Source organism: Nilaparvata lugens, chromosome 10, assembly GCF_014356525.2.
Source record: "Nilaparvata lugens isolate BPH chromosome 10, ASM1435652v1, whole genome shotgun sequence".
Classification (NCBI taxonomy): Eukaryota; Metazoa; Arthropoda; class Insecta; order Hemiptera; family Delphacidae; genus Nilaparvata; species Nilaparvata lugens.
The window spans coordinates 1,864,083-1,889,433 of record NC_052513.1 but is presented as its reverse complement, the minus strand read 5'-3'; the positions used below and the strand labels follow the sequence as shown (position 1 = coordinate 1,889,433).

Here is a 25,351-nt window from a genome sequence, read left to right as displayed (position 1 = left end):
CAAATATTGGCTTATAGAATCACCTGACACGAACGAACGAATTAAAAATTGTTTCATTTTATCGTTAGTGATTCAGAACCATTCATGCATCATCTACTTTCAAAGCTAGACTACGATATCAAGCAGTTATGGTAGCATTTATTGCAATGTGTTTCATTCTGGGTTTAAACCAACAGCTGATCTATCTCAGTTTAAACCTGGATGTTGAACACAGGCCTGAGTCAGTAAATGAATGAACATTTACTAAAATGCTTATCATAATTAGCATATTATTATTTGAAGACATTATGGAGGATTCACACTAAATCGTGACTGATACCATAAAAGTACATTTCACATCTCAAATCAAGTTAATTCCTCTTTTCTCAAATGGTTTTTCCATACAAATTCATTGTTTCAAGTTCAAATATACGGCCTACTACCTTCAGCGTGACTCGTGAAGAGTACTTATGAATTATTCATTTCTGTGTGGAATATAAAGTTTATCCTCCAGTCTTGTCTATCTGTGTAGCTGATAATTTTAAATAAATCGGAGACCTTTTATCTCTCGGATAATCACCAGTAGAAGCTAGAAGTCTAGCGACAATGATTTATTAGAGAATTCAAGTGTTGATTGCACCACCGATAGTATCAGTGTTATTTATTGTTTTCAATGGTATTTTATGTATTGCCAGTGTTTTCGCTAGCGCTAATAATACCCATTACATAGGTAAGAGGAAGATATTTTAAAAATGGAATAAGGATTCGAAGAGCCTTATATAATATATTTGATCATCACATAGGTAAATTACTCGTTACATGGAAGACAGCTGAGTTAGAAAGTAGAATACCATTTCAAGATCAGAGATGTACAAGATTACTCAGTATCATTATTTTCATATTTTACTAGATTTATAACAGGATTACAAACCTAGATTATTCTCCACGACCTAGAACATGATTAATCATAGTTGGAAAAGCTTACAATTCACAATCCTTCCCTATTCCACACCACAGATCCTGAATTCTAATAGTGTTATTGTTATAGTTATTGCATGTTACCATTTGTATCTTTGTATTGTTATCTTGTATGTGAATGAATAAATAAATTTAAATTGATTTAAATTCAATGATTATTGGAATTTTAAACGTTAATTTTCATCAAATCCAGCTCTATAGCATAGGAGCAAAGAAGAATATATCATATTAAAAGCATAGAAGGAGCATTTATCCTCCTAATAATATTAATAACAGCATATTTATTTATAGTTCCTTAATAGTACAGTAATAATATAATAATAATCAAATAAGTTGACACATGAAAAACATCATTATAGGTGATTCTAGTGAAATAATATTATATCATGAATTCAACTTTAAAACTCTCATTTTTTTATCAAAATAGGGCTCAATCCAAGCTATAGGCCAATCTCTAATCAATCATCATTTGAACATAATAAATAAGAGAGGAAAGAACTCTCAAACTAAAGTTTTTCCATTCAGTCTACTATGAAGCATAAAATGGAAAACTCTCTATTTGGTAGAGTTAGGACTTTCAAATCCTTTCTATCAATCGACCTAGAATAATTTTATCCGATATCTTTGTATTTATACATTTTATAATACACAATATTAATATGGATGATTGGAGAACCTTACACCGGTTAGATCAACATACCCTGGGATATGAAGAGAATGAGAAATATGAGGGAAATAATAGAATATGAGAAAAATTAAAATAATGAATCAAATGAGAAAAGATTCCAGCTTTCCATTCCCTCATCACAATCATATACAAAATAACAATTTGAATGTAATGAAAATCACATTTTCCTCCACGTTTCATTGCATTAATAGAAATCTCCCTCCTCGAATTGAACTCGTTATGCTGGCAATGGAGATAATATAAATAATACCAGCTACACGCCTGTAAAACGGATCTCGCATCACTGTTAATGTTGTTTCTTGAACACGCGTGAGACTGCGATTAAATTAAAATCTACTGTATTCCGCTTTATCAGCACTGTTGGCAGCGAAACTCAATTGTAGCCAATCACGCAACAGATAGACGCTACCCCAAGGTAAATATATATACATCCCCCGATATATAGCTATCCCTCGTTCATCTTATATATCCATAGATAGTCTACCCTGTCAGTAGAGATAGTGTATATAGATAGATATATCGTGATCGTTTTCTATCTTTAGATACCCCGTCAGTAGAGATAGTGTATATAGATGAATATATCGTGATCATTAGATACGTATCTATAGATACCCCGTCTGTAGAGATAGAAGATAGATAGAGAGGCGATGGATAGAAACGATAAGTGAGTAGATGTATGGAGAGGCATGAAATGGTGGGTAAATGATAGGGGTGAGAGAAATCTATAATATTATCTATATTTATATAATAAAGCTGAATATATTAATTCGCTTAATTAAACAATTTTAAAACTTTAAAAACGAATAAATTTTGAATAGGCATTATTTGCAATTTTACATACAAAGAAAAAGAGCTCTCTCTTACATTTTACTATCTATAATATAATAAAGGAAAGAACCCGCTTAAAGCCGTAGGGATAGGAAATTTACGAATGACGCATCATCACGTCTGAACTACTAGACTGATTAACTTGTCATTTTGCATATAGATTCTTAATTCACCGAGGTTGGATATAGGCCTATCTTCTATTCCAGTAGGTCAAGTTTTCTGTTTGTCAAGATTTAAATTAGAACCTTGCGCAGCACCGATTATCTGCTAGTATAGTCTATAGTGCTATAGAAGGGGAGTATTAGATAAACATCGAGAAATTGATTATTCAACATACAAATAGATAAGTGTACATCCAAAATAGAGGTGGTGGATATAAATAGTATGATGAGAGAGACTATACAACAAGAATATGAATGTAAAAAATGGGTAAGGATATGTATAATCCTAGACTAATCCATATGATTTATGATTGTATACATGAATAAATGAATGAATGGAAGAATGAATGAATGAATGTATGAATGTATGAATGTATGAATGAATGAATGAATGAATAAATGAATAAATGAATGAATGAATGACTGAATAAATGAATGAATGAATGAATGAATGAATGAATGAATGACTGAATGAATGAATGAATGGATGATTCCTCCGTAAATCGCTAACTTGCATCCACACTTGTAGCTATATATAATAAGCCTTTGAGACTCTCCGTGTGACCAGGCTCAAAGAAGATGGAGAAGTGCATTGCACGTTCAGCAGAAAAATTAGATACATGATAAAGAGTTCTATATATAGAGAATGGTTGTACTAACAAATGAAACAAGAAAATACAGAATTTCAAGAGATAAAGTACAGTTGGAAACACAGTGTTTTTACAGTACTTTTCCAATTACAATAGAATGTTGACGACTTTCTAATTTGTTGACGTGGCTAAGTTTGGGCAGTAATGTTCACTGTACCACTTAAAATCACCGTTAGCAGAAAATGCAAATAAAATACAAAATATAAAGAGATAATAAATATATCGAAACAAGAAATTACGATAAAATTTAATATCGGAGACTAGAAGTTTTAGAAGATAAGTATATTCAATTAACTAATCCACTTCAGAGACAATATCCTGTACTATTAAACGAACAATTTCTGTTTTATGTTTATATGTTTAGATGTTTATATGTTTATATATCTGTATGTGACCGGATCTCGAAAACGGCTCTAACGATTCTCACGAAATTTGGAACAAAGTAGGTTTATGATATGAAAATTCGATTGCACTAGGTCTCAACCCTGGGATAAATCGCTTAAGGACATTAAAAGGATAAATACGTCTTTGGAAAAACAGCTGGAAATTTTGTCGTCTGTCGATACCGTAATGGAAGTGAGTGAACGAGTGCATGAGTGTAGGATCATTTAGCTGATCTCGCGAGAAGAAAAATTCAGCAAGAAAAACTTCGTCTATTTCTCTTTCTTTTAGAAAACATGTTCACTTCAGAAAGTCCAAAACAGTAACTAGATGCTGTTAGTGTAGAATAGTACATAGTATATTAACAAATATTGTAGCAAACATAGCATATCATTCTAAATCGGATTCATAGTATATATATTTGTAATTGATGATGTGTTTGTTTTTTGAAGAGTGAATAAATTGTTATTTTGATGAGTGATAGTGAATTAACCTAGATTTTGTTATGGACTGTAGTATACATTTGAAAAAGAACAGTTTCGGACATAAGCATGTTGTGCCTCCTCATATAACTGTACTCTCAATCTTTCGTTACAAATTTTTATGCTATACACTCCAGAGCAGAGCTCGGTCCCCCGATATTAGAACTAAAATATGAAAGAAACAGAGAATGAAAGTAGCATACAGTACTTTCGAAGAGAATAGCTAAATGGAGAAAGGTAAACAGAGAAATATGAAAGGAACATAATAATGTGGAAGATATAAAAAAAGAAAGGAAAGCAGAAAGAGAGATTTACAAAGAGCAAATAGATGGAAACAGAGAGGCAAAATTAGCAGAGATACACCATAGAGCAGGAGACAACATGGAGAGCAAATTGTTGGAGTGCAGTTTCATCACACAACAGGGAGCTTGGGAGCCTCCCCTTGAGTTTACAGCAAACACACATTGAATAAAATGATGCACTCGTTGAATTCCGAGCAAATAGAGAAGGAGAGAAAGGTCAAATTCCCAGCAAATCGAGAAGGATAGAGAAAGGTCGTCAGAGCTGCTGGTCATGTATTGTTGTCATCAAATAAACACGTCATAAACGCTATTCAAGGTTTGTATTTCCCATGTTTTCAGTCGAGTATATTTGTGTATTTATAACGTTGTTGTCAGCCGAGAGTATTTGTGTGTTTATTTAGAGCAAGCGACTCTCTTCCGTGGTAATCAACGCTTGACTGTTTTGCTGAGTGCTCATGTTTAGTGTAAGATTGGACAAAAAGAGAGAGAGAGAGTGAGTGTAAGACAAACGTGGAGAGACAATGATAGGAGTGACTAAATTAGATAAGATTTATTTATTCATGCAGGATCTATTGGAGTGGGGGAGAGAGTGAGACGTAACGAGAGAGAAAAAGAGTGAAAGAGACTGGAAGGGAAGATGAAGTTGAAATGTTCAAAGATGGGAAAGGATGAGATGAAGAAAAAATTTCTTAATCTTTACCCTGATCACATGAAGTAAATTGGTAGTTGAAGATTACAAAAGAATAAAGCCAGTTATAATATGCACATCGATTTTTGATGTACTATTTTTTACTGTCCTTAAGAATTCTATCAGATAAACGGAACTTGACAAACATCTATCTGAAAGAATTTATAAGGACGGCAAAATATCGTACAAACAAAAAAAGATGTGTGTGTTTAGCTAGCCTTAGACCTGTCTTTTTTTAATCTTGATTGATTATACATGAGGTAACAGAATTCTATCAGATTAAATGGAACTTGACAAACATCTATCTGAAAGAATTTATAAGGACGGCAAAATATCGTACAAACAAAAATAGATGTGTATGTTTAGCTAGCCTTAGTCCTGTCTTTTTTTAATCTTGATTGATTATACATGAACACATCATCTGTTCTATCTGATAGAATTTATATGACGGTGAAAAGTCATACATTCAAAAATCGATTCGATGTAACTAGCTTAATAGAAACAATATCAAGGGTAGATAATGAATGAAACAGAAATGACAAATACAGAGGAAAAATCTGCCCTAATATTGGCTACAGTTTGGTGGGGTCGTTTACAAAAAGTCGGGATTGCTAACAATGATCCAAAAGAGACATTCTAATACAGTTCGAATAAAGCACAAGAAAATCACAGGAGAGGTACTGATTGTAACCACAACTTCAGTTCCTACTACTCTCTCCTTATTGGTAATTATTTTGTATCTTCGCCTGCTCTTTTCCAATTGGCCAACAATTAACCGGAACGTGGATTCAAATTGTGTCACTAGATGGTAGGAGGTACTGGGTCGTTACAACTGCTCAGATCGCAAATCATCAAGCCCAGCCCACTTTCTCCTGATAAGTCGAGGATTATTCGAGACCTAGTTCTGAAGTCTGCTGGTAGATTTCAGTCGTCACTAAGCTGTGAATACTTCTCAAACACATTTCTCAACTCCGCCAAATTGGTCAATGATTAATCGAGACTAGCTAGTGGGTCACGACGTCATACTGCAATGTATTGGTTAGAATTTTTGAAGAATTCGTGAATCTATTCGGAATCAGCTTATGAGCTAGATAGGAAAGATGGGCTGGATTGAGAGTAAAAAGAGAAAACGTGGATATATTGTCGTGATCAGGTATAATCAATAATTTGATTGGTAGGCAGATGGATGAAATAATATAAACTCAATTAAAAGTAGAAATATGTGTAACGCTAGTTCGCCTCCATGGTGCACATTGGGTAACGCTAAATGGACTAGCAAATGATGGCGGTCAGACAAACTTATGTTCTCCTGACCGAAAACTACACAGCATCTCAAAGAATTTGGAAATATAGGCCTACAGTGTATATCTAGGCATTTGAGACTCATGAGCTATATATTTGTTGTGTATCTGCCATACGCAAAATAAATAAATGATATAATAAAGTAGAAAGATTCAAGATCCACAGACAATGAATGTGAAGGAAAACGCTGGAATAAATAATTGGATCAAGGTAGAAGAAAATGGATAGTGTTTCAGAGATTGAAATCTCGACGAGCGGAATGAAAAATTGTGTGCATTACAGATGGAAAGGATAGCTCTAGGGTTAAAAAAATCACGAAAGAGAAAAGGATACCAATGTTTGTCTGAGAGTGAAAGTAGTGTGATAATTGATTTCCAGTGTTCAATCGGAAGAGAGAGACAATGATAACAAAATGGAGATGGAATGAGGGTGAGAGGGAGTGAGAGAAAGAATATAGGATAAGCGTGTTTGATTCGCAAGGATGGCGCTACACCTGGAATTAATTTTCTCATTTTCCAATCCCTCCAGATTCGCATACATATTCAGCAGTTATGTCTCTCATGTTCGGAGTAACGTGAAATTACAATTTAAAACGACCTCTTTTTTATTTATTTTTGGAATGAGCTGCACTATATTTGCGCCCAACTCTTGAATACTTTCATAAGCCGCCTCGGGTTACGTGTTATCATCTCGACTCTTAAATTATGCATCTCGTAGTTTCACAAAAGAATAAATGAATTGGTGATTGTATGAATCTTGTGATTTGAGGGTGGTTTATGTATTGCAAATTCTTCACTGCATCTCCTTGTCAAATTTGTAAACTTTATACAGTAACTATGTACTCTGTAGACTCTACTGTCTCCTTGTCAAATTTGTAAACTTTATACAGTAACTATGTACTCTGCAGACTCTACTGTCCTTATTACAGGTTGAAAATTATATTAAATTCCAATTTCAATCATTATTTATTTATCCATTCGTAAAAATCTCCTATCATCCAAATGGTATATATTGAAGAATTATATTATTCACATATACTACTACCATGGTTAATTTCTACAATGCAGGGTTTTTATTTAAGAGAGCCTCATGGTTATTAGACTCATAATAAAGTCAATAACTCTTTTGAAAATCATCACTATTTGATGATTGAAATCAATGATTGAGAAATTTTCAATTCGACCGGTCTACCATTACTCGTATTTTAGATTCAAGGCTTATTATCAAGCAATTACGTGATTCAATTGTATTGATTTGATTAGAACAGTGTACACATAATCACACAAATTGGATATCATTTCAAAAAAGCGTGATGTCAGTCATATTTTATCGAAGCTGTTATGAAATAGATTATCAAGCAATGACGAAATGGAGTATATGGAATTTGAAAGACAAACATAACATTTTCGACCCTCAGTACACAAATGAACAGGAAATGGTTATTCGTTTATTCTATTCGATAGAATATTCTATACATTCAGACCCGGTTGCACAAAAGCCGGTTAAATTTTAATCGTGATTAATTTCACGAAAACCAATCATAGAAGGCGTTTATGTTATGATGGCTTCTCTGATTGGTTCTCGAGGAATTAATCACGATTAAAATTAAACCGACTTTTGTGCAACCGGCACTAAAATTTCTATAAATATTTGAATTCAAATTTCCAAGTGAGGTGGTATTTTGGTAGTTATCCCTACTGTCTATCATCTAATATCCAGCAGTCTAGGTAATTTCTAGTCTTTTTATTCAATTAAGAATTTATTGCTTTTGTGATTTTTGAGAGAGCTAAGGAGAATAATGGAAGACAATTATAATCAAATATTATGAAAAATATTTTCATAAGTAGTGTAGAGTGAGACTCTACACTACACAAAACGAACTCAGAATCGTCTGCACAAATTTCTTGAGTATTGTTTCCCACAAACATATTCTTAGATTTCCCGAGGAAACACCGCATCTTCTGTCGTTCCCCCCCCCCAAAAAAAAAAAAAAAAAAAAAAAAAAAACAGAAAAATGTATAAAGAGAGCAGAGGGGAATCGCACAAGAAAACCATGTGTGACCAAAAGCTCTACACACAATTTCACATTCCATTTGTTCACAAAAGATGGCGAACAAAAGCCATCTTGTGAGGTTTTCGCTTTGCGGATGAACAGCGAAGATGCGATGCGATGCGGGTTGCATCAATCGAATTTGTAGGCGAAGCTCGCTCCGTGTGTATTATTGGTTTGGAAATTCAGTTACAAAACCCGACCCAAGACCCGAATCTTCTTCCGGTTGACTTTCCATCCTTGGGACTCACAGAAGAAGAAGAAGAAGAAGAAGAAGAAGAAGAAGAAGAAGAAGAAAAATACGTCCGGAGATCTGCTCAGAATATGTAAACAAATTTGCGGAATAGATTGATAGTTGATGGATTTTTCGGGAGTCTAATATTTGGTAGCAAAATGGGGAGAAGGAGAACATATTATGTTATAATATAGTACTACATCAATGATGTAGCAAGAGAATTGTGGGATTTTAGCGTATTCATGAATTGCCAGTGAATAAATTGTTAATTTTTCATATTTTTTCAGGTATATGAATTTAATCAATTTCAATTATCTTAATCTATTATCTAAATCATACACTATATCCTATTTCATTTCACCGTACATTAAGTACAGTAAGTACATTATTCGGTACCTTGGGGGGGGGTAGTTAAAGATTATTTGAATTTTATTTCCGTCAACTTGGAACCAAGAATACAAACAACCGTAAGTCAAGTATTTTATGTTTCAGTAATAAAAAGGTTCTCTCTACGAAGAACTGCCTGTATAATAGAGAGACTCTATGATTAATACAATTTGAAAAGTTTACATGTTTCTTTCAAATGATCTAATGTGGTGAATAAACTCAGACAATTTCAGTTTAGTATCTTCATAAAGGGTCATGTATTAATGGAACTCTATAAAGTACTGCACTAGCTTTATGTTCTTCCCCAATAAAAATCCTAAAAAGTGTTATAAATTATTATTATTTTCCAGCAACGTGAGACAAGTTTAGCAACCACACTAGTATGAAAAAACTCTTTATATTATTATCACTAGATACTACACTTCTATCGTCTAAGATCGTCTGTGACAAATTGAAGTCTTTTAATATTCGATATGGAACAGGAACAAGGAAATTCCTGAACCTGAGACTAAACCTGAGACAAAACTAATATTAACTCCCAACATGGGAATCAATCAAGATCATTGAAAATATAGAAAACAAGTACTAAACAGTTGAATTTATTCTAATTTTGGAAGAGATACTTCAAATTGAATCAAATTACAGTTTATCATCCTATTATATTAAGCGAACTATTTCTGTATTTTTATATCTCGTTATTTAAATTTATATCTGGTTATTTATGTTCAACGGATCTCGAAAACGGCTCTAACGATTTTCACGAGATATGGAACATAGTAGGTTTATGATATAAAAATTCGATTGCACTAGGTCTCATCCTTGGGTAAACTCGCTAAACGATATTAAAAGGATAATTTATCCTTGACTGAAACAGCTGAAACTTTCGTCGTCTGCGGATAGTAAAAAAGTGAGTGATTGAGTGAGTATGTGAAAAATCAAAATATCGCATCCCCGAAATTCATAATATGACATATAGCCAGCTGTGAAATATAATCACGATCATTTTAGAGAATTGTGTTCTGTTTATCAATAAATGAAAATAACGAGCGAAGCTCGGTGCCGTGATATTTTTCATAGCAAGTCATGTATTGATGGAGCACTATAAAGTACTGCACTGGCTACATTTTCCCCCCCAAAACTCATGGAAAGTGTTATAGATGATTATTCTTTTGAAACGTATACGGTAACATAGTACGGTGATAACACTCAGGAAGAGAAAAAAACATTGTCACTCACAACTTCGACAACAACTTTCAATTTTATAACCTATCAAGATCATAACTGAGTCAACAAAAGAGAAAGACTGGACAAACTAAATTTTTGCTTCAACAGAAGAAACAATGAACGATGGTTAGAGGAGTATTTCAATACAGTACACAATGTATAAGAGTATTGATACTGAGAAACGAATATTCTTAATAGAGAGGGCATGACCGGACTAACAATTTTCAATCCTGAAATCGAACAAGATCAAAGCTGAATGAAGAACTGTACAATCGACAATAATTTCTGTATAATATATGATGGATTCAATGATGCTATAGTGGAGTATTGTATTGTAATACAGAAGACAATACATAAAAGAATTGATACAGAGAAACAGATTGTAAATAGGGGTTTACATTAGTCAAGTATACTGAATTCAAGTTTTGTATGAAATGAATTTATTTTTCAAACTTGAAGGCAAGTTTACAAGAACAGAAACTTGAATCCACTAAACCAATGTAGACCCTTTTTCAAGTTTTGTAGATGTTGAACATGTTTGATCTGTATGTTCAACTTGAATCTTGAAGGTACAACCCAACCGACAAATCTTCTTCTTACAGCTCAATCGTTTGGTTGGCAGCCTTCCATCTAAATCTGTCCATTGCTATTCTCTTCCATTGTACATAGCTCATAACACTCAGATCCTTCCTCATTTGTCTTAAGTACTGTAGCCGGGGTCTCCCACGACCCCTTTGTCCATCAACTGTACCTTCCAGAATACCTAACATGAATGCTGCGTGTCTTATTATGTGTCCAATCCAAGAATGTCGTCTGGCCTTGAGAAAATGCAGAAGAGATCTCTATTACACCGCCCTCTGGAATACCTCCTCATTCGTAACTCTGTCAGTCCATTTTATTTTTAGTCCATTTTAACCGACAAATAGGAAAATTAAATAAAAACCGTTGTCAGTCAATGTAGAATGTATATTAAAATCAAGTAATTATAAAAATATGATGCAAGAAAAGTTAGAAGGAAACTTTGAGATTAATTTTATTTTGTAGTTTTCAATAATATAATTTTGAGGTTATGAGAACTTAATTGATGTAAACTCGACTTCAAGTTTCCAAAATCGCCCATTCAACTCTACGGCTTAACTCACACTTACGCGACTCAGGTCGAGAAGAGATTCGACTCTAGTCGAGAGTATGTGCTTTCAAATGGTGACGTCGCGGAGACCTAAGATCGACTGGTCTGAGTGTAACCATTTGGAAACACTCATGCTCTCGAATAGAGTCGAGTCTCTTCTCGACCTGAGTCGCGAAAGTGGGAGTTGAACCAAGCTTTTAGAAAACTTGAATTCAAGGGAACATGACCAATGTGAACGCAGCTTGAGAGAGCATGACAAGACTAACAACAATTCCAATCCCAGAATCAATCAACACCAAACAAAACGCACACACCTGAAATCGAATCAACCAAGTAACGGTCATCCATTATCCGGCCAGAGAGAGATTTTCATCCCTGACAACTCGAAAACCATCTCACTACCGGGAAACAACACTATCGTTTCCAGGGTGGTTAGGAGATAAATGAAGCTGCAAACTGACGTGAATCGAGAGTGGGAGAGAGATAGAGAGAAAGTGAGTAAGTTTGTAAGAGAGGTGAAGTCTTTATCACCAATCGTAGTTCACTGCCACCTGCGGTAATTGAACGTGATTGGAAGCTGCAGCAATTGCTTTTGACTTTCTCTTCTTCTTCTTCTTCATCATCTTCTTCATCTTCTTCATCATCTTGTTCTTCTTCTTCTTTTCCTTCTTCTCCTCCTTCTACTGTCTTCTTCTCCTGTTTAGCACGCAACCCTTGGAAGAGGCTTTCGACAAACTCCAAATACAGACAAAAAGCCCATGGATTGGATGTAGACTGCTTCGGAAATAGAGGTGAAAGTGGAAGCCTTCCATGGTCGATATTGTTCTGTCATAACTTTTCATGAGAGAGGAAAATCTACTGAAAGATACTGAATTGTCATCGAAAACATCATACTTCTCAAACAGCTTGGATCAATAATACTCAAGAAATCAGTAATATGAATGATTCCAAAACGTCATCAAACCGCAAATGTTCGACTATGGTGTCAAAGTTTGCGATACCAAGTAATTTTCAGACCAATACGTGAGTTTCAGCACAGATAAAATAAGTAATATGACTAAGTCTTCTCTGGTTTCAGAGAATCTAAATGAAAAATACATTGAGTTTTTTGTAACGGTAATTTTCAATCATAGTGCAGACAGAATGAGTCAATCCCCATCGTTACTTATTGGAATGATAGGAAGAAAGTGAGTTCTAAATTCTAAGAGAAATATCACTGATACAACTAATAAATAGTCTGTCCTATAAACTTCAAAATACCCGTTTAGAAATGCATGTAACAGCAACAAAGAAAAACGATACAAAGATAAGAAGAACATAGAGTAGAGGACTCTCTCATAAAGATGAATCTCATCTTGAACCTTTCTACCTCCAAATTCAGGCGAAATACCTTGGAAAATTGGCAAGGACCTTGAAACAGGAAGAAAAGATTCCCTACTTCTAAAACAGTGGAGAACTCGTCTGTGATTTGAATGTGGAAGCAAATTTAGTATAAATATAAAAGATTGAAAAGTGAAAGAAAGACGAAGAGTTCTCTGTTCATTGAACAATCAAAGACAGGCTATCATCGGAATGTTTCTGATAGATCTTTGAAATTGGAAACGAGCTTGTTTTCAATTTACGAGAGATAATTCTAGGAGAGAAGTTGAATTTATTGATATTGACATGCTTTGATATCGGTGAGCTTTGTTATTTTAGAATTAATTGTTCGCAATCTCGAATATCGAAATTCCTATCAAAACCAATCATCAGAGAGTCTATAATGTAAATCTTCATATTTTATACTCTCTGCTAGCAAACGAGATCGCCATGAATTGCTACAGGTTCCCAAATAGAACATCCAACATGATTTTCAGAATAGAGTACAGCTGAAACAAATACATATTGAAAATTCTGCAATACATATTTCCATTTCATTTGTAATTTTCTTAGAGGGAAAGCTATTGATTTCGCTGTGAATTTGTTTATTCTGTAACAAATTTATAAGTTAATTCTGTAAACTTTCTCCAATTTCATTTGCAGATGACTGAAGCTAATGATGACGACGAGCTTACTATCAAAGTGAAAGAGCTGGAAGCCAAATGTCACCTAATTCAGAATCGTAAGTCATTTTCAAGTTATTTTCGTACAAAACTTGACAACAAAGTCCCTTACATTCTAGAAAATTCGTTGATCACATTTAATTCAATTGATGGTGGAAAATCAATCACGGAGATATTATCACGTCGCTCAACAGATGTACAATTCATTCTTCCAAAATGTTCGATGAGTGAAATTCTGTCAGCATTAAGCAATGGCCTCTCGAAAATCAATTTCAAAATATCAGAGTATGATCATTATCTACTCATAGTGATCAGTATTATTATTTATTCATATTGAATCTCGCAAAAGTAATACTCATGGGCATAGAATGAACAATGTTTAGTATAGAAGTTTTCTCTGCCATGGGACAGCACAACAATATTCATTCATGTACACTGTACGAGGCATCAAGTGACGAATATTATCATGATATACAATGAGAATAGAGGGAATAGCACCTTTGTTTTCTCTATGAGGTACGGTATTATTATAGAGAACACAATTTTCATAGAAGTTGTACGTAGTACATTAGGCTTCTCAACACAGCTCTACTTTTAGCAAGACCTCAAATTTCTCTCCTAATATTTACTATTATTTTTACATTATTATAAATGGATAATTTTGATTTCACATGAAGTAATGAATCAGAGTTGTTCTTACTCATTCCAAGCGTATGTTTCCATTACTCAAAACTGTAATTCCCTATTCACTTTTCCCTCTATTTCATTCAACTTAAAATCTATCACATGAAACTCATATCAATATTGATGATTTTTCTTATCTTTATTGTGTATAATTATAGCTTAATTGTGATTTTGTAATTATTTGTAATTTATTTGCCAAATAATTTTACAGACATAAATCTACAATCACAAAATAATAAAGTTAACAAAAGTACAAAATTTTTGAATTATACAGTACAATAATAAAATTAACAATATTATAAGTAAATAAATTTATATAAAAAGGCACTACTGGCATAAGTGGAACTTGTTCGCCAGCAGTGAGTGCGATAGAAAAATACAAATATTATAATATTAATCAAGACTAAAAGTGGATATATACTATAATACCCATCGTACAGAATCAAGAAAAACGTTCTATAACAGACGGATTATACACTATGTTCTTAAGTTATTACTAAATTATCATTTCATAACTTATCTTGAAATAAACTCTAGCTTTTACCCACTCTTCTATTTCACTACTTAGTTTTCTTGTTATTCTATTGTTTATAAAGTGATATGGGACTATATTAGCAAAGTATTCCATGAAGTATGTGAATTGATGTTTATTTATAGTTAATCTTGTAAAGTTTCAAGTATAAGGATTGAGTACAGACGGACGAACGTTGTGTAAATGTGTATTCAAAGTAAGATGCTGCTTATTTCTATTGGCATATGTAATGATTTTCCCTACAAAGACCTGTCGTAGCGTTGGAACCCCAAATTCAACAAACAAATTTCTGCTAGGATACAGTCTAGCCCGTTTTAGAGCGGCACTAATCAAATGCTTTTGCAGGGTAAATATTCTATTGAAGTGCGTGTCAAAGGTACCCCCCCATGATTCTATACCATAATGGAACAAGGAGTGGGCGTATGCATGATATATGGTTCTTATGATTTTGATATCCTTTAGAGTATTAATTTTATAGAAAATGTATATTAGATATTTTAATTTAGATATTATGTGTTGTACCTGAAAGTTCCATTTCAAGTGATTGTCAACTATTATTCCAAGATATTTTAGGAAATTGACTTTTCCGATTGTTCCACAGATACAATTATTGGGTCTAGAGACGATATGAGAGTCATGGTTGTGAATTTTTATATCTAATTCAATAGGTGGTTCACCAGTTTTTGTTGGAGTAAAAGCAATAAAATTTTGCCTTATTTGAATTTAATGTGAGAGTATGCTCGTCAAATCATCGCTTAGCAATGATTATAGTGTAAATTTTATGTATGACAATTGTCGATGTTATTCTAAATGGCCTATGACATGTACAGAGTGTTTAAGATAAACGGGAAATTCTGAAAGATAAATAATTTCAAGAAAAACAAATCTTTCAAATAAAGTTTTTCATATCATTCAATAGTAAAAATAATGCCATTTTAGAATAAATAATACTGTAACCTTTATTTCTTAAGATGACATCTTGCAGGTGTATTCCTTTTCCACGCAAACATTCATGTAGTCTTCATCACATTGTCCATGGTTTGACGTAACATTACAACTGGAATTTGAAATCGCTTCTCGAATCTTGGCTTTCAATTCTTCCGTTCTTGCAGAATTAAAAGCCAGGATTCGAGAAGCGATTTCAAATTCCAGTTATAATGTTACGTCAAACCATGCATGGACAATGTGATAATTTCAATTTCAATTTCAATTTATTAAAAACACACAAAACAAGACAAAACAAAATTACATGAAATTAAATTACATTAAATTATGTGATAAAGACTACATGAATGTTTGCGTAGAAAAGGAACATACCTGCAAGATGTCATCTTCAAAAAATAAATGTTACAGAATTATTTATTCTAAAATGACATTATTTTTATTATCAACCGATAAGAAAAACTTTATTTAAAGATTTGTTTTACTAACATTATTTAACTTCCAAAATTTCCCGTTTCTCTGAAATACCCTGCATAATAAATTATTATTGGAGATTTTAATCAACACCCCACTTAATGTTCTGTTTAGCTCTGAAGATCCCATAACTCTCAATTATTGCATCACTGTATTATTATACTGCAACGAAGATCGCAAGTTTAACGCGTTCTATTAAAGTGAACGATCGTTCATTAAACTTCACGATATCCACACGTCTCATACGACTCATCAACTGAAGGTCAAGAAATATGAGAGACGTAAGGTGAGAGAGAAACAATGTGGCATTTATGGGGGTTCACGAGGGTATTGAACAGAGTATGAGAGTTGAAATGTGGCGACGTTGGCTGGGGAGTAATAGACCCATCTATGGATATAGAATGTGTTTATAACTAACTGTATGTAATGATCTGTATACGCTTGAAAATATAGATATATTATAGAATGTGTTTAACTGTTTATACACCATATACTTGACGGTATATATACACTGTGGTCGACTTGAAAAGCGACATGAGTTTGTATAAGCAACAAGCTAAAATCCTTCAATGCGTGTCGTTTCTTACAGTGAATTGAATATTATAGTATAGTGTGCAAGGGTAGATAGGAGGCTTTACGAGGATAAAGGGCTTGAAATTTACATTGTGTGCGAAGTATAAATATTACTACTATAGCATACTGTACTGGAAAAAGAAAGGGTAGGGAAGAATAAAGGGTGAAGTCAAGACGATCTACTATAGCTATTCAAAAAAGAGAGAAGAGCCGTATACGACTTGGTTTTGTGAACGCAAAATATTCATGACTTGAACAGTTTCCACATAGGAATGGATTATGTGTAACGGCTATAATTGTATCGGCTAGGATTGTACATCATAAATTAACTATCAGCTCTTGAAGTTATATATGAATCCTACACTCAGGAAATGAATACTATTTTGGACTGGAATAATCATGTTAGAGTATCAAGAACGGTGTAATTGAGCTATCAAACGAAACAAAGAAGTTATATGATGTGTAGGAACATAGAGTATAGTCATAGACTAAAGATATTTAAGATTATATTATTTTGTCTCTGGTGACTTCATCCAAATTAGGTTCGAAGCTTAGAGCCTTTTTATGATGATTTCATTCAGATGTCAGACAAGCCATACAAGGTACATGAAAAGGAACATAGAGTGGAATTGATAGATCTATCAATAAATTCAAGTTAACAGGAAAAATGTATTATTGATTGAATAATAGCAATCTCTTCATTTCTTCACCAATCATCATGATTATTAGGGGCTCTAATTATTGGGGCTCATGATTATTGTATTTTATGGGGCTCTAACTTTCAATTATTTTCTAGATATAGAATCGTTTCCGATGATAAATTTCAATACTATTCCATTTATATATGTTCGTCATTTCTATTGAATTGAAGCTAGATCCAATTCATTCTATGAATCACGATAAACCAATACTTCCATGGCACAAAGTACAGTAGTAGGCTACCAAAGATAAATTGGATTTCTTCAGGTAAAAAATTAGAGCTAAATTTCAAATCTAGAGAGCTTGCGTATGCTTTCTTTATGATGGTACCAGTACATAATAGTAGTCTAGGGGAAAGTAATAATTTATTGTCACAAAGATAATCGTTGTATTACAGTAGATTTTCAACGCTTTGATTGGATAAGAGACATTCTCTTGAGACTCCCGTTGGAAGGGTCACCGATCGAGAATAGCTGTATTACCTGACACAAATGAACATCAAAATCACTTCCTAGTGGTTCGGAATCCACCTTAAACTGTGGGTTGATTGATTACTCGTCAATACATGACAAACAAAACGATCACAGCAGTTAGCAGACAATGTCTATGAACATATGAAATCAAAAGGTTTTGAAACCGTTAATTTCCATCTAAACAGTGATTGCTATTTAAAACGATTAATTGACTTCATTTGAATGTCAAGGAAGAAATTAATCAATTTTTATTTTTGTATTTAATGTTTTACTATCTACAACTTTCTTTTCTCTTAGTACCAGGAACATTAATAGTATATTTCGCACCTAGGGCCGAAAATGAGACTTTTCTGGCTCGAAATCGGTTTTCAAGTCCGAGGCCGTAGGCCGAGGACTAGAAAAGATTGAGAGCCGGAAAAACATTTGTGCCCATGGTGAGAACTTTATTTTTCGCCATACAGAAAAATAAACAATATAAATATGAGAAAAATTATTGTTTATTAGGCACTACCGAAAGCAAAGGAAGGTCATAGCTCTAGCAAATCTGAGGTAATCTGAATATCAGAAAATTGTCCAAGTATTTTTATTTTTTATTCTGATTTGTCTAAATAGCCTAAAAGATTATGTTCAATTATGTAAGAGGTTGAGTTTATACTTTTTATTCTTCCAATTGACAATAAGATGATTTTATTATAAATGTTTTGATTCTTGAATAATAAACACAAATAATTTAAAAAAATTTGATCAGCTGTTTTAGCACACTTTAAATTTGGCCAATCTGAATGTCAACGTCAACAATGCTTGTTGTCGTTGACTTCGGAGGTTTAGGTTAGAAGTTCTACCCTACTCTGAAAATCGAATTTGAATAGTTTATAATATATAAATCTATTCATCCAAATAAAATGATTTTATCTCATTGCAGAATACTACTTATTCAACTCTAGAAGCATAAAATGATTCCGTTTCATAAACCATTTTGTAAACACGTTCACATCAAATCAAGAATCAGCTGACTTCAAGGTTATTTTACAGCCCTAGGGCCGTAAAACTTTTACCGGCCTGGTCAGAAAACAATCATTTTCGGCCTCCATATGACGCACGAAAACCAGCTCATTACATCCAAGTGGGGCGAAAACAAAGTTTCGGGGCAAAATCAACTTAATACTTTGTATAAAATGACCTGATGTTGCAACACTTTATTCAATAAAAAATTGAGAAACAGGTTCCCATTTGTTACACCATTATCGATCTTAAGTAAACTCAGAGCAGAGAGAGAACAACAGAATATACACTATAGATGGAGCCAAATGATTGGTAGTTGGCTGAACTATAAAGGTGAAAGCTTCTCATTGGTCGAGACAAGATAGGTGGGCGGGGCATTCCCACTCTCAGATATAGCATGAATGGCCAATGACAGCCTTTCAAATTTGTTTACAGGAATAGAGGGGGTTGGTCTGACTTGTCCTCCAGTTTGGGACGGTTTACTATGTTGGCCTGCTACCCCAGCTGGAATAGTAAAGTCCCTACAATGTCCTGACTACTTTCATGGATTCAATCCTACTGTAAGTACTGAATTATTGAAATTATACTCATTCATTCTTAAGCTGGATGTATTCAGGGCTACTTATTTGTGCTTTTAGTCTGTTGTTTTATATTTAAAACTTTTCAAAAAAACTATGATGTTATTTTATAAATATACTCATTTAATATGAATGAACGATATTTATTGAATGAATCACCAAATTTTATACCAAATTGTAAAAAAATTATTGCAGGGTTGAGAGACATAGAATATATAAATTACAATTCTATGAATTGTACCAGTTTGCTAATGAAGAGACTGATATGAGTGGTCAACTCTAGATATTATATGAACTTCAATCAATACTGATTTAGAGTTTCAAATCAGGAGAAGAACAATGATTTAATCGAGCTCTTGAATATTGTATTATTATATTATATTCTTTTATTTATTCAATGATACGAAATTATTTGGTGGGTGATCAACAGGCACAGCCCGAAACAGTTCCTCCCCCGAATTTTGATTTATTAAAATAGTCCAGAAAATAGGTTACCGTATGTTCTCTTCAATTTATAAAATGTTGTCTAATTTTATCACCAAACTCTTTAAAAAATAAATTTTGAATTTGAAAGATTAAGATCCAAAAAATAATTGTGAAAAAATAATCATTAGTGGGCCTATGATCATTCAGTATGATATGGAAAGTTTTTTATGGAAATATGTAACGGAAGATCACAGCTGTGATTCTAGTGGAGAAGATTGTTTTAATTTTCGGAACAAAATATTTCAAATTTATATTTATTTTACAGTTTCGAGTGCTAAGTAAAAAGAAATTTTGTTATCAATTCAGATCTTAATCTTTCTAAATTCAAAATGAATAATTGTTTCAAGTGTTTGGTGAGAAAATTAGACAAAATTTTATTAAGTGAAGGAAACATAACCTTTTTTCTGGACTATTTTAATGAATCAAAATTCGGGGGAGGAACTGTTTCGGGCTGTGCCTGTTGATCCTCCCCAAATTATTTTAAATAATAATTTTGTATCATTGAATCAATAAGATAATAATAATAATAATAAATACATTGGATAATATTATGCTTTATTTGCTTTTTGGGATGAATTTGATTGTTTTTTTAATAAAGAAAGAATTTGAATTGCAATATTGATGATGATGAATTAATAGAGATGATGCCCTATTCTCAACGAATTCCCACTCTGCTGGGCAGAAATAGTTTGCCGTTACTCGTATTAGACCAATTCACTCATCGGCAAACTGATAATGTGTGAACACACCCAAAAGAACAAAATAAGTTATTCTCTTTGTAGGCCTACTCAGATGAGCAGAAATGCATTGGGAAGCATAATCAGGTATGTAATGAGGGAAAAATCTGCTTGAATACTATGATGATATTTCTATAGAACTTGATTGAAATTGTTGAAAACTATAAGATTTATCAATGAGTACTATCATAGACGAATAATGTTTGTATCTTTTCTCTATCGATATATCAAAATAACCCTTAAAAGCCGTAAATGAATTTGCAATAAAGAGACCTACAGAGCTGTAATGAAGGAAAATATGCTTGGGTACTATGATGATATTTCTATAGAACTTGATTGAAATTGTTGAAAACTATAAGATGTATCAATGAGTACTATCATAGACGGATAATGTTTGTATCTTTTCTCTATCGTAATATCAAAATAAGCTTTAAAAACCGTAAATGAATTTGCAATAAAGAGACCTACACAATTAATTAATTATCATGCTTATTGTTTAATTTTATTGTTGAAAACTATAAGATGTATCAATGAGTACTATCATAGACGAATAATGTTTGTATCTTTTCTCTATCGATATATCAAAATAACACTCTTAAAAGCCGTAAATGAGTTTGCAGTAAACAGACCTACAAAATTAATTAATTATCATGCTTATTGTTTAATTTTCCAAGAGGCAAGCAACCAAAAGATGTCTAGAGGACGGTACATGGTACTGGAGCCATGAGTCCAATTCCACATGGACAAATTACACGCAATGTTTCTCCAGAGAGACTGTCGCCAACACAGATTTCTCGTCGCATCACCAAATACTCTTTGTAAGTACATTTTTTCGACTATTCATACAATTTTCATTTGAAGAAAATACAAGTCCCAGTATTGATGTTATTCTCGAGAGTTGTGTGTATATATTTAAAAATTATGTTTCCCAAACAGATTTTACCTTTGGGCTTTATTGTTTTGAAGGATATCTATATATTTTTGTTTTGTAAAATTGTATTGACAATAAAGAAGTTTCAAATCAAATCAATTTAGTTATTTTATGGTAAGTCCATAAGACCCCCAGGGATACGTCGATCAAAGGGATTGGTGATACATTTCGTAATCGATGGTTTGAGTGGCTCTAGGAGATAGCACATCGATAGAACTAATTTATCGAATTTTGTGATCAAATACCCGATAATTAGAACTAATTTCCACTAAAAACACTTCAATCACATGGGCTACTTTTAAAATTAATATAAAAATATAAAAGCACCCTTTATTTTTTTTTTAACTTTAAAATAGTTCAACAACTAGTTTCGGTGATCACACCATCGTGTGAATAAAATATTAGTTTATAACCTGACGATGGTGTGATCACCGAAAATAGTTGTTGAACTATTTTGAAGTTTTTAAAAAATAAAGAGTACTTTAAGACTAATAGTTCAACTAGTTGTTGAACTATTTTAAAGTTTTTAAAAAATAAAGAGTACTTTAAGATTTTTTTATTGTTTTACTAATTTCCACTGTATTTTATTAATTGAAATCTTGAAGTTCAGTAAAAACTTCACGAAAGAAGAAACACTCGAGGCGGATTCCTATGTATCAGTATCAGACATTGTGTCCAATACAATATTTTCCAATATGAATCCCATGTGTTCCAATAGGACTATTCATACTCGCTCGGCTGGGCTGAGCGGGAATAGTCCCATTAGAGCTTATGGGAATTATATTTTCACTGTAGCGGTCACTGACTGTGATACTGATAAGTGAGGATCCGTCTTCAGTGTTTCTTCTTTCGTGAAGTTTTCACTGAATCCTGGAAATTCAATTTATAAAATACAGTTGAAATAAGCTCTAATATGGGTTATTTGATCACAATGTTCGATAAATAAGTTCTATCGATGTGTTTATTTTCGGCAAGGGGAATTTTAATTGTAGTTTCATATTCTGTCATGTAGTCGATAAATTAGTTCTAGTTATTATTAGTTAGTAGTAAATTACTAGTAGTTAAATTAGTTCAATTCGATAAACTAGTTCTAGCAATGTGTTTATTATAGGCAAGGGAATTTGAATGGTAGTTCAATATTTTGTCATTTAGTCTATAATAATTGATAAAATTGTTGTATCCATTCGAGAAACTTAATAGAAAATAGATGAATGAACGAATAGATAAAATGAAACTTTGCTTGAAATCCATACCGTACTTAAAAATAGAGAGTAAATAGCCTGCTACTGATAATGGATGGGTAGCTTGCTCCCCGGTCGATCATCAATCGCTCTGCTCGAGTGACGTTCGATTGCGGAGCAGAGCGAAAGTCTGTACGCACCTTAAGATATTCATGCTCTATACCTGGATCAATCAATCAATAATCAACCGAGATAAATTAAGTTAAATCAGTTTAGAACTTGAAATACTACTCGATATAAAACAGATTCCGCTTTGTGCAACCCAGTATAATAAACTCACAAAAGAATCAACGTTTTGTTCCGTTAAAAAAGCCAGTTCCAGGAAATAAAATCAGAATTGTTTTGATATTGGATATCAGCAGTGGAAAAACTTTGGGGAAAACATTATTATAAGTGGGGTAACCTATTACTGGACATGTGTGTTCCATATCACTTTCAGAGAAATCTCTTGAGTTCAGCTAGAAAAGCCAACAGTTCCTCAACTTTCTGGTCAGTTTACGATTGTTGCTGTCTTCCAACAGCTTTTCCAACTTTGAGAGTTTGATCTCTTTCATCGAATCACTTGCATTGGGTCATCCATAAGTTATTTCTTTCCATATTTGATTTTAGAATTTTCATTTGGGAGAGTAGAAGATAAATATTGATTTTCTGTGCTACACTGGTACAGTGTACCTCTCTCAAAATATTCGTAAGGTTCTCGTCACTGTAGATTCTTGTAAATTATACAGTAATCTGTGCATATACGGTTAAATACAGAATGAATAAAAATGCAGATAGAGGGAACTTGAATAAAACTAAAAAATAAATAAATAGTGGGAATCATAAATAAAATCATGCAATATTTTTGTTTGATGAGGTGAAAAGAAATTATACAAAAATATTGTCAAATCCACAAAACTAAGTTTATTTAAAAACCATACTCGAGTTTCAACGCCATATTTGGCATCATCTTTGGTGGATTTAACAATATTTTTGTATAATTACATATACATGTATAATTATATACTTTTCACCTCAACATGGAGAAGTTCCACAACATTTCTGAAAACAGTGTAAATTTTATATTTTTGTTTGTTAAGCTTAGCTTGAAATTTAAACAAAATCTAAATAAATCCAAGAATAAGCTATCTTTAATTCCTTTATCGACTTAATAGAAGTACTGGATGGATATTGTTAAACTACAGATTTATTAAAAATTGAGATACCAATTTCGGTTGTCACACCATTATCAATATCTGATACTAAAGCTAGAGTAGAGAGCAGCAATATAAATAAACGGCCGAGCAGCGCTATTGGTGGAAGCCGTGACCTATCAAGGTGAACGTCTGCCATTGGCCTAGACAAGCCCCTCCCACTTTAACAGTTCTTACTGTTCCTTGATAGGGCACGACTTCTACCAATAGCGGTGCAAGGCCGTTATAGTATAGCCTAAACACTGCTGCTCCTTACTTTAGTTTCAGTTTCACAGAGATTAATAATGGTGTAACAACTGAAACCGGTATCTCAATTTTTAATAAATATGAGGTTGGACGATATTACTCAGACATTTTATTCAGTATGGATAACGAACGGTATTCGAAAAATAACATTTTTTGTGGATACATTTTGAGCTGAGAATCACATAAAGCTAGTAAGCTTAGAAATGCCAAAAAAATATAGAAGCTTATCTACGAATTCATTCAGATTTTGTATTAATTTCAAGCTAAGAATAACAGATAAAAATATGACATGATTTTATTTAGCAATGCTATTGGGCTGTTGATGATCTATTTCAATGCTTTAAAAATATATTCGAAAGGTTTTAATAACTGATTAGATTCCTGTAAATTATTATGTAAAGACATAAATTAAATAGTGAAAACTGAGAGCTCTATCAAAATTGATTTTTGATTTTAAGGGAATCCGATTCGAGTTTTGTTTTTGTTTGAATTTGAATCATTATCGAATCCAATAAACTGTTGAATCTCACAAAATGAATTTCAAACTCATCAATAGGCTTCCTGCATTCGATGGAACTTCAGCTAGTCAATTACAATATGACATACAGAAACAATTCATCATAAACTCTTGACTTTCTCATCCATCATAAAGTTAGGTAGCCTACCCAATATATTGCAAAAGGTGTTGAGGAGTCAATTTCGTTACCAACAGACAGCTTTTTGATAAATTATTACTACACTATTAATTTGATAATTTCTAAATATGAGATAAATTGGATGAATGAAAAATTTATGAGAGAATTTGTTAATTATATATTAGGTTCATTGATAATCAATTAGCCTTTAATTGGTGCAATCTCCTTTCATTTGAACCAAATACAGATTTAGATACTGGTCATAAATCGTATATACGATAGTAGTTCGTATACCTACTCCATCTCTATTAGGACTAATTGAATGAGCTGAAGTAGATGCAGTTGTGAAGTCAGAGTTGATCTATTATGATTGACAGTATATCATTCGGCATGATATATGGCCTCAGATTGATTCACAA

At 32.9% G+C, this 25,351-nt stretch overlaps 1 protein-coding gene across 3 annotated transcripts in view; it reads left to right on the top strand.

Moving 5' to 3' along the window:
- LOC111064306 (secretin receptor) overlaps nt 1-25,351 on the top strand; it is a 169,742-nt gene that overhangs the window by 117,669 nt on the left and 26,722 nt on the right. For all 3 annotated transcript variants that reach the window (XM_039436091.1, XM_039436089.1, XM_039436090.1), the window contains 3 exons: nt 13,487-13,565; nt 19,321-19,445; nt 21,361-21,504. In XM_039436091.1, the coding sequence (XP_039292025.1) occupies nt 13,487-13,565; nt 19,321-19,445; nt 21,361-21,504 (348 nt within the window). The remainder of the gene's footprint in view (nt 1-13,486; nt 13,566-19,320; nt 19,446-21,360; nt 21,505-25,351) is intronic.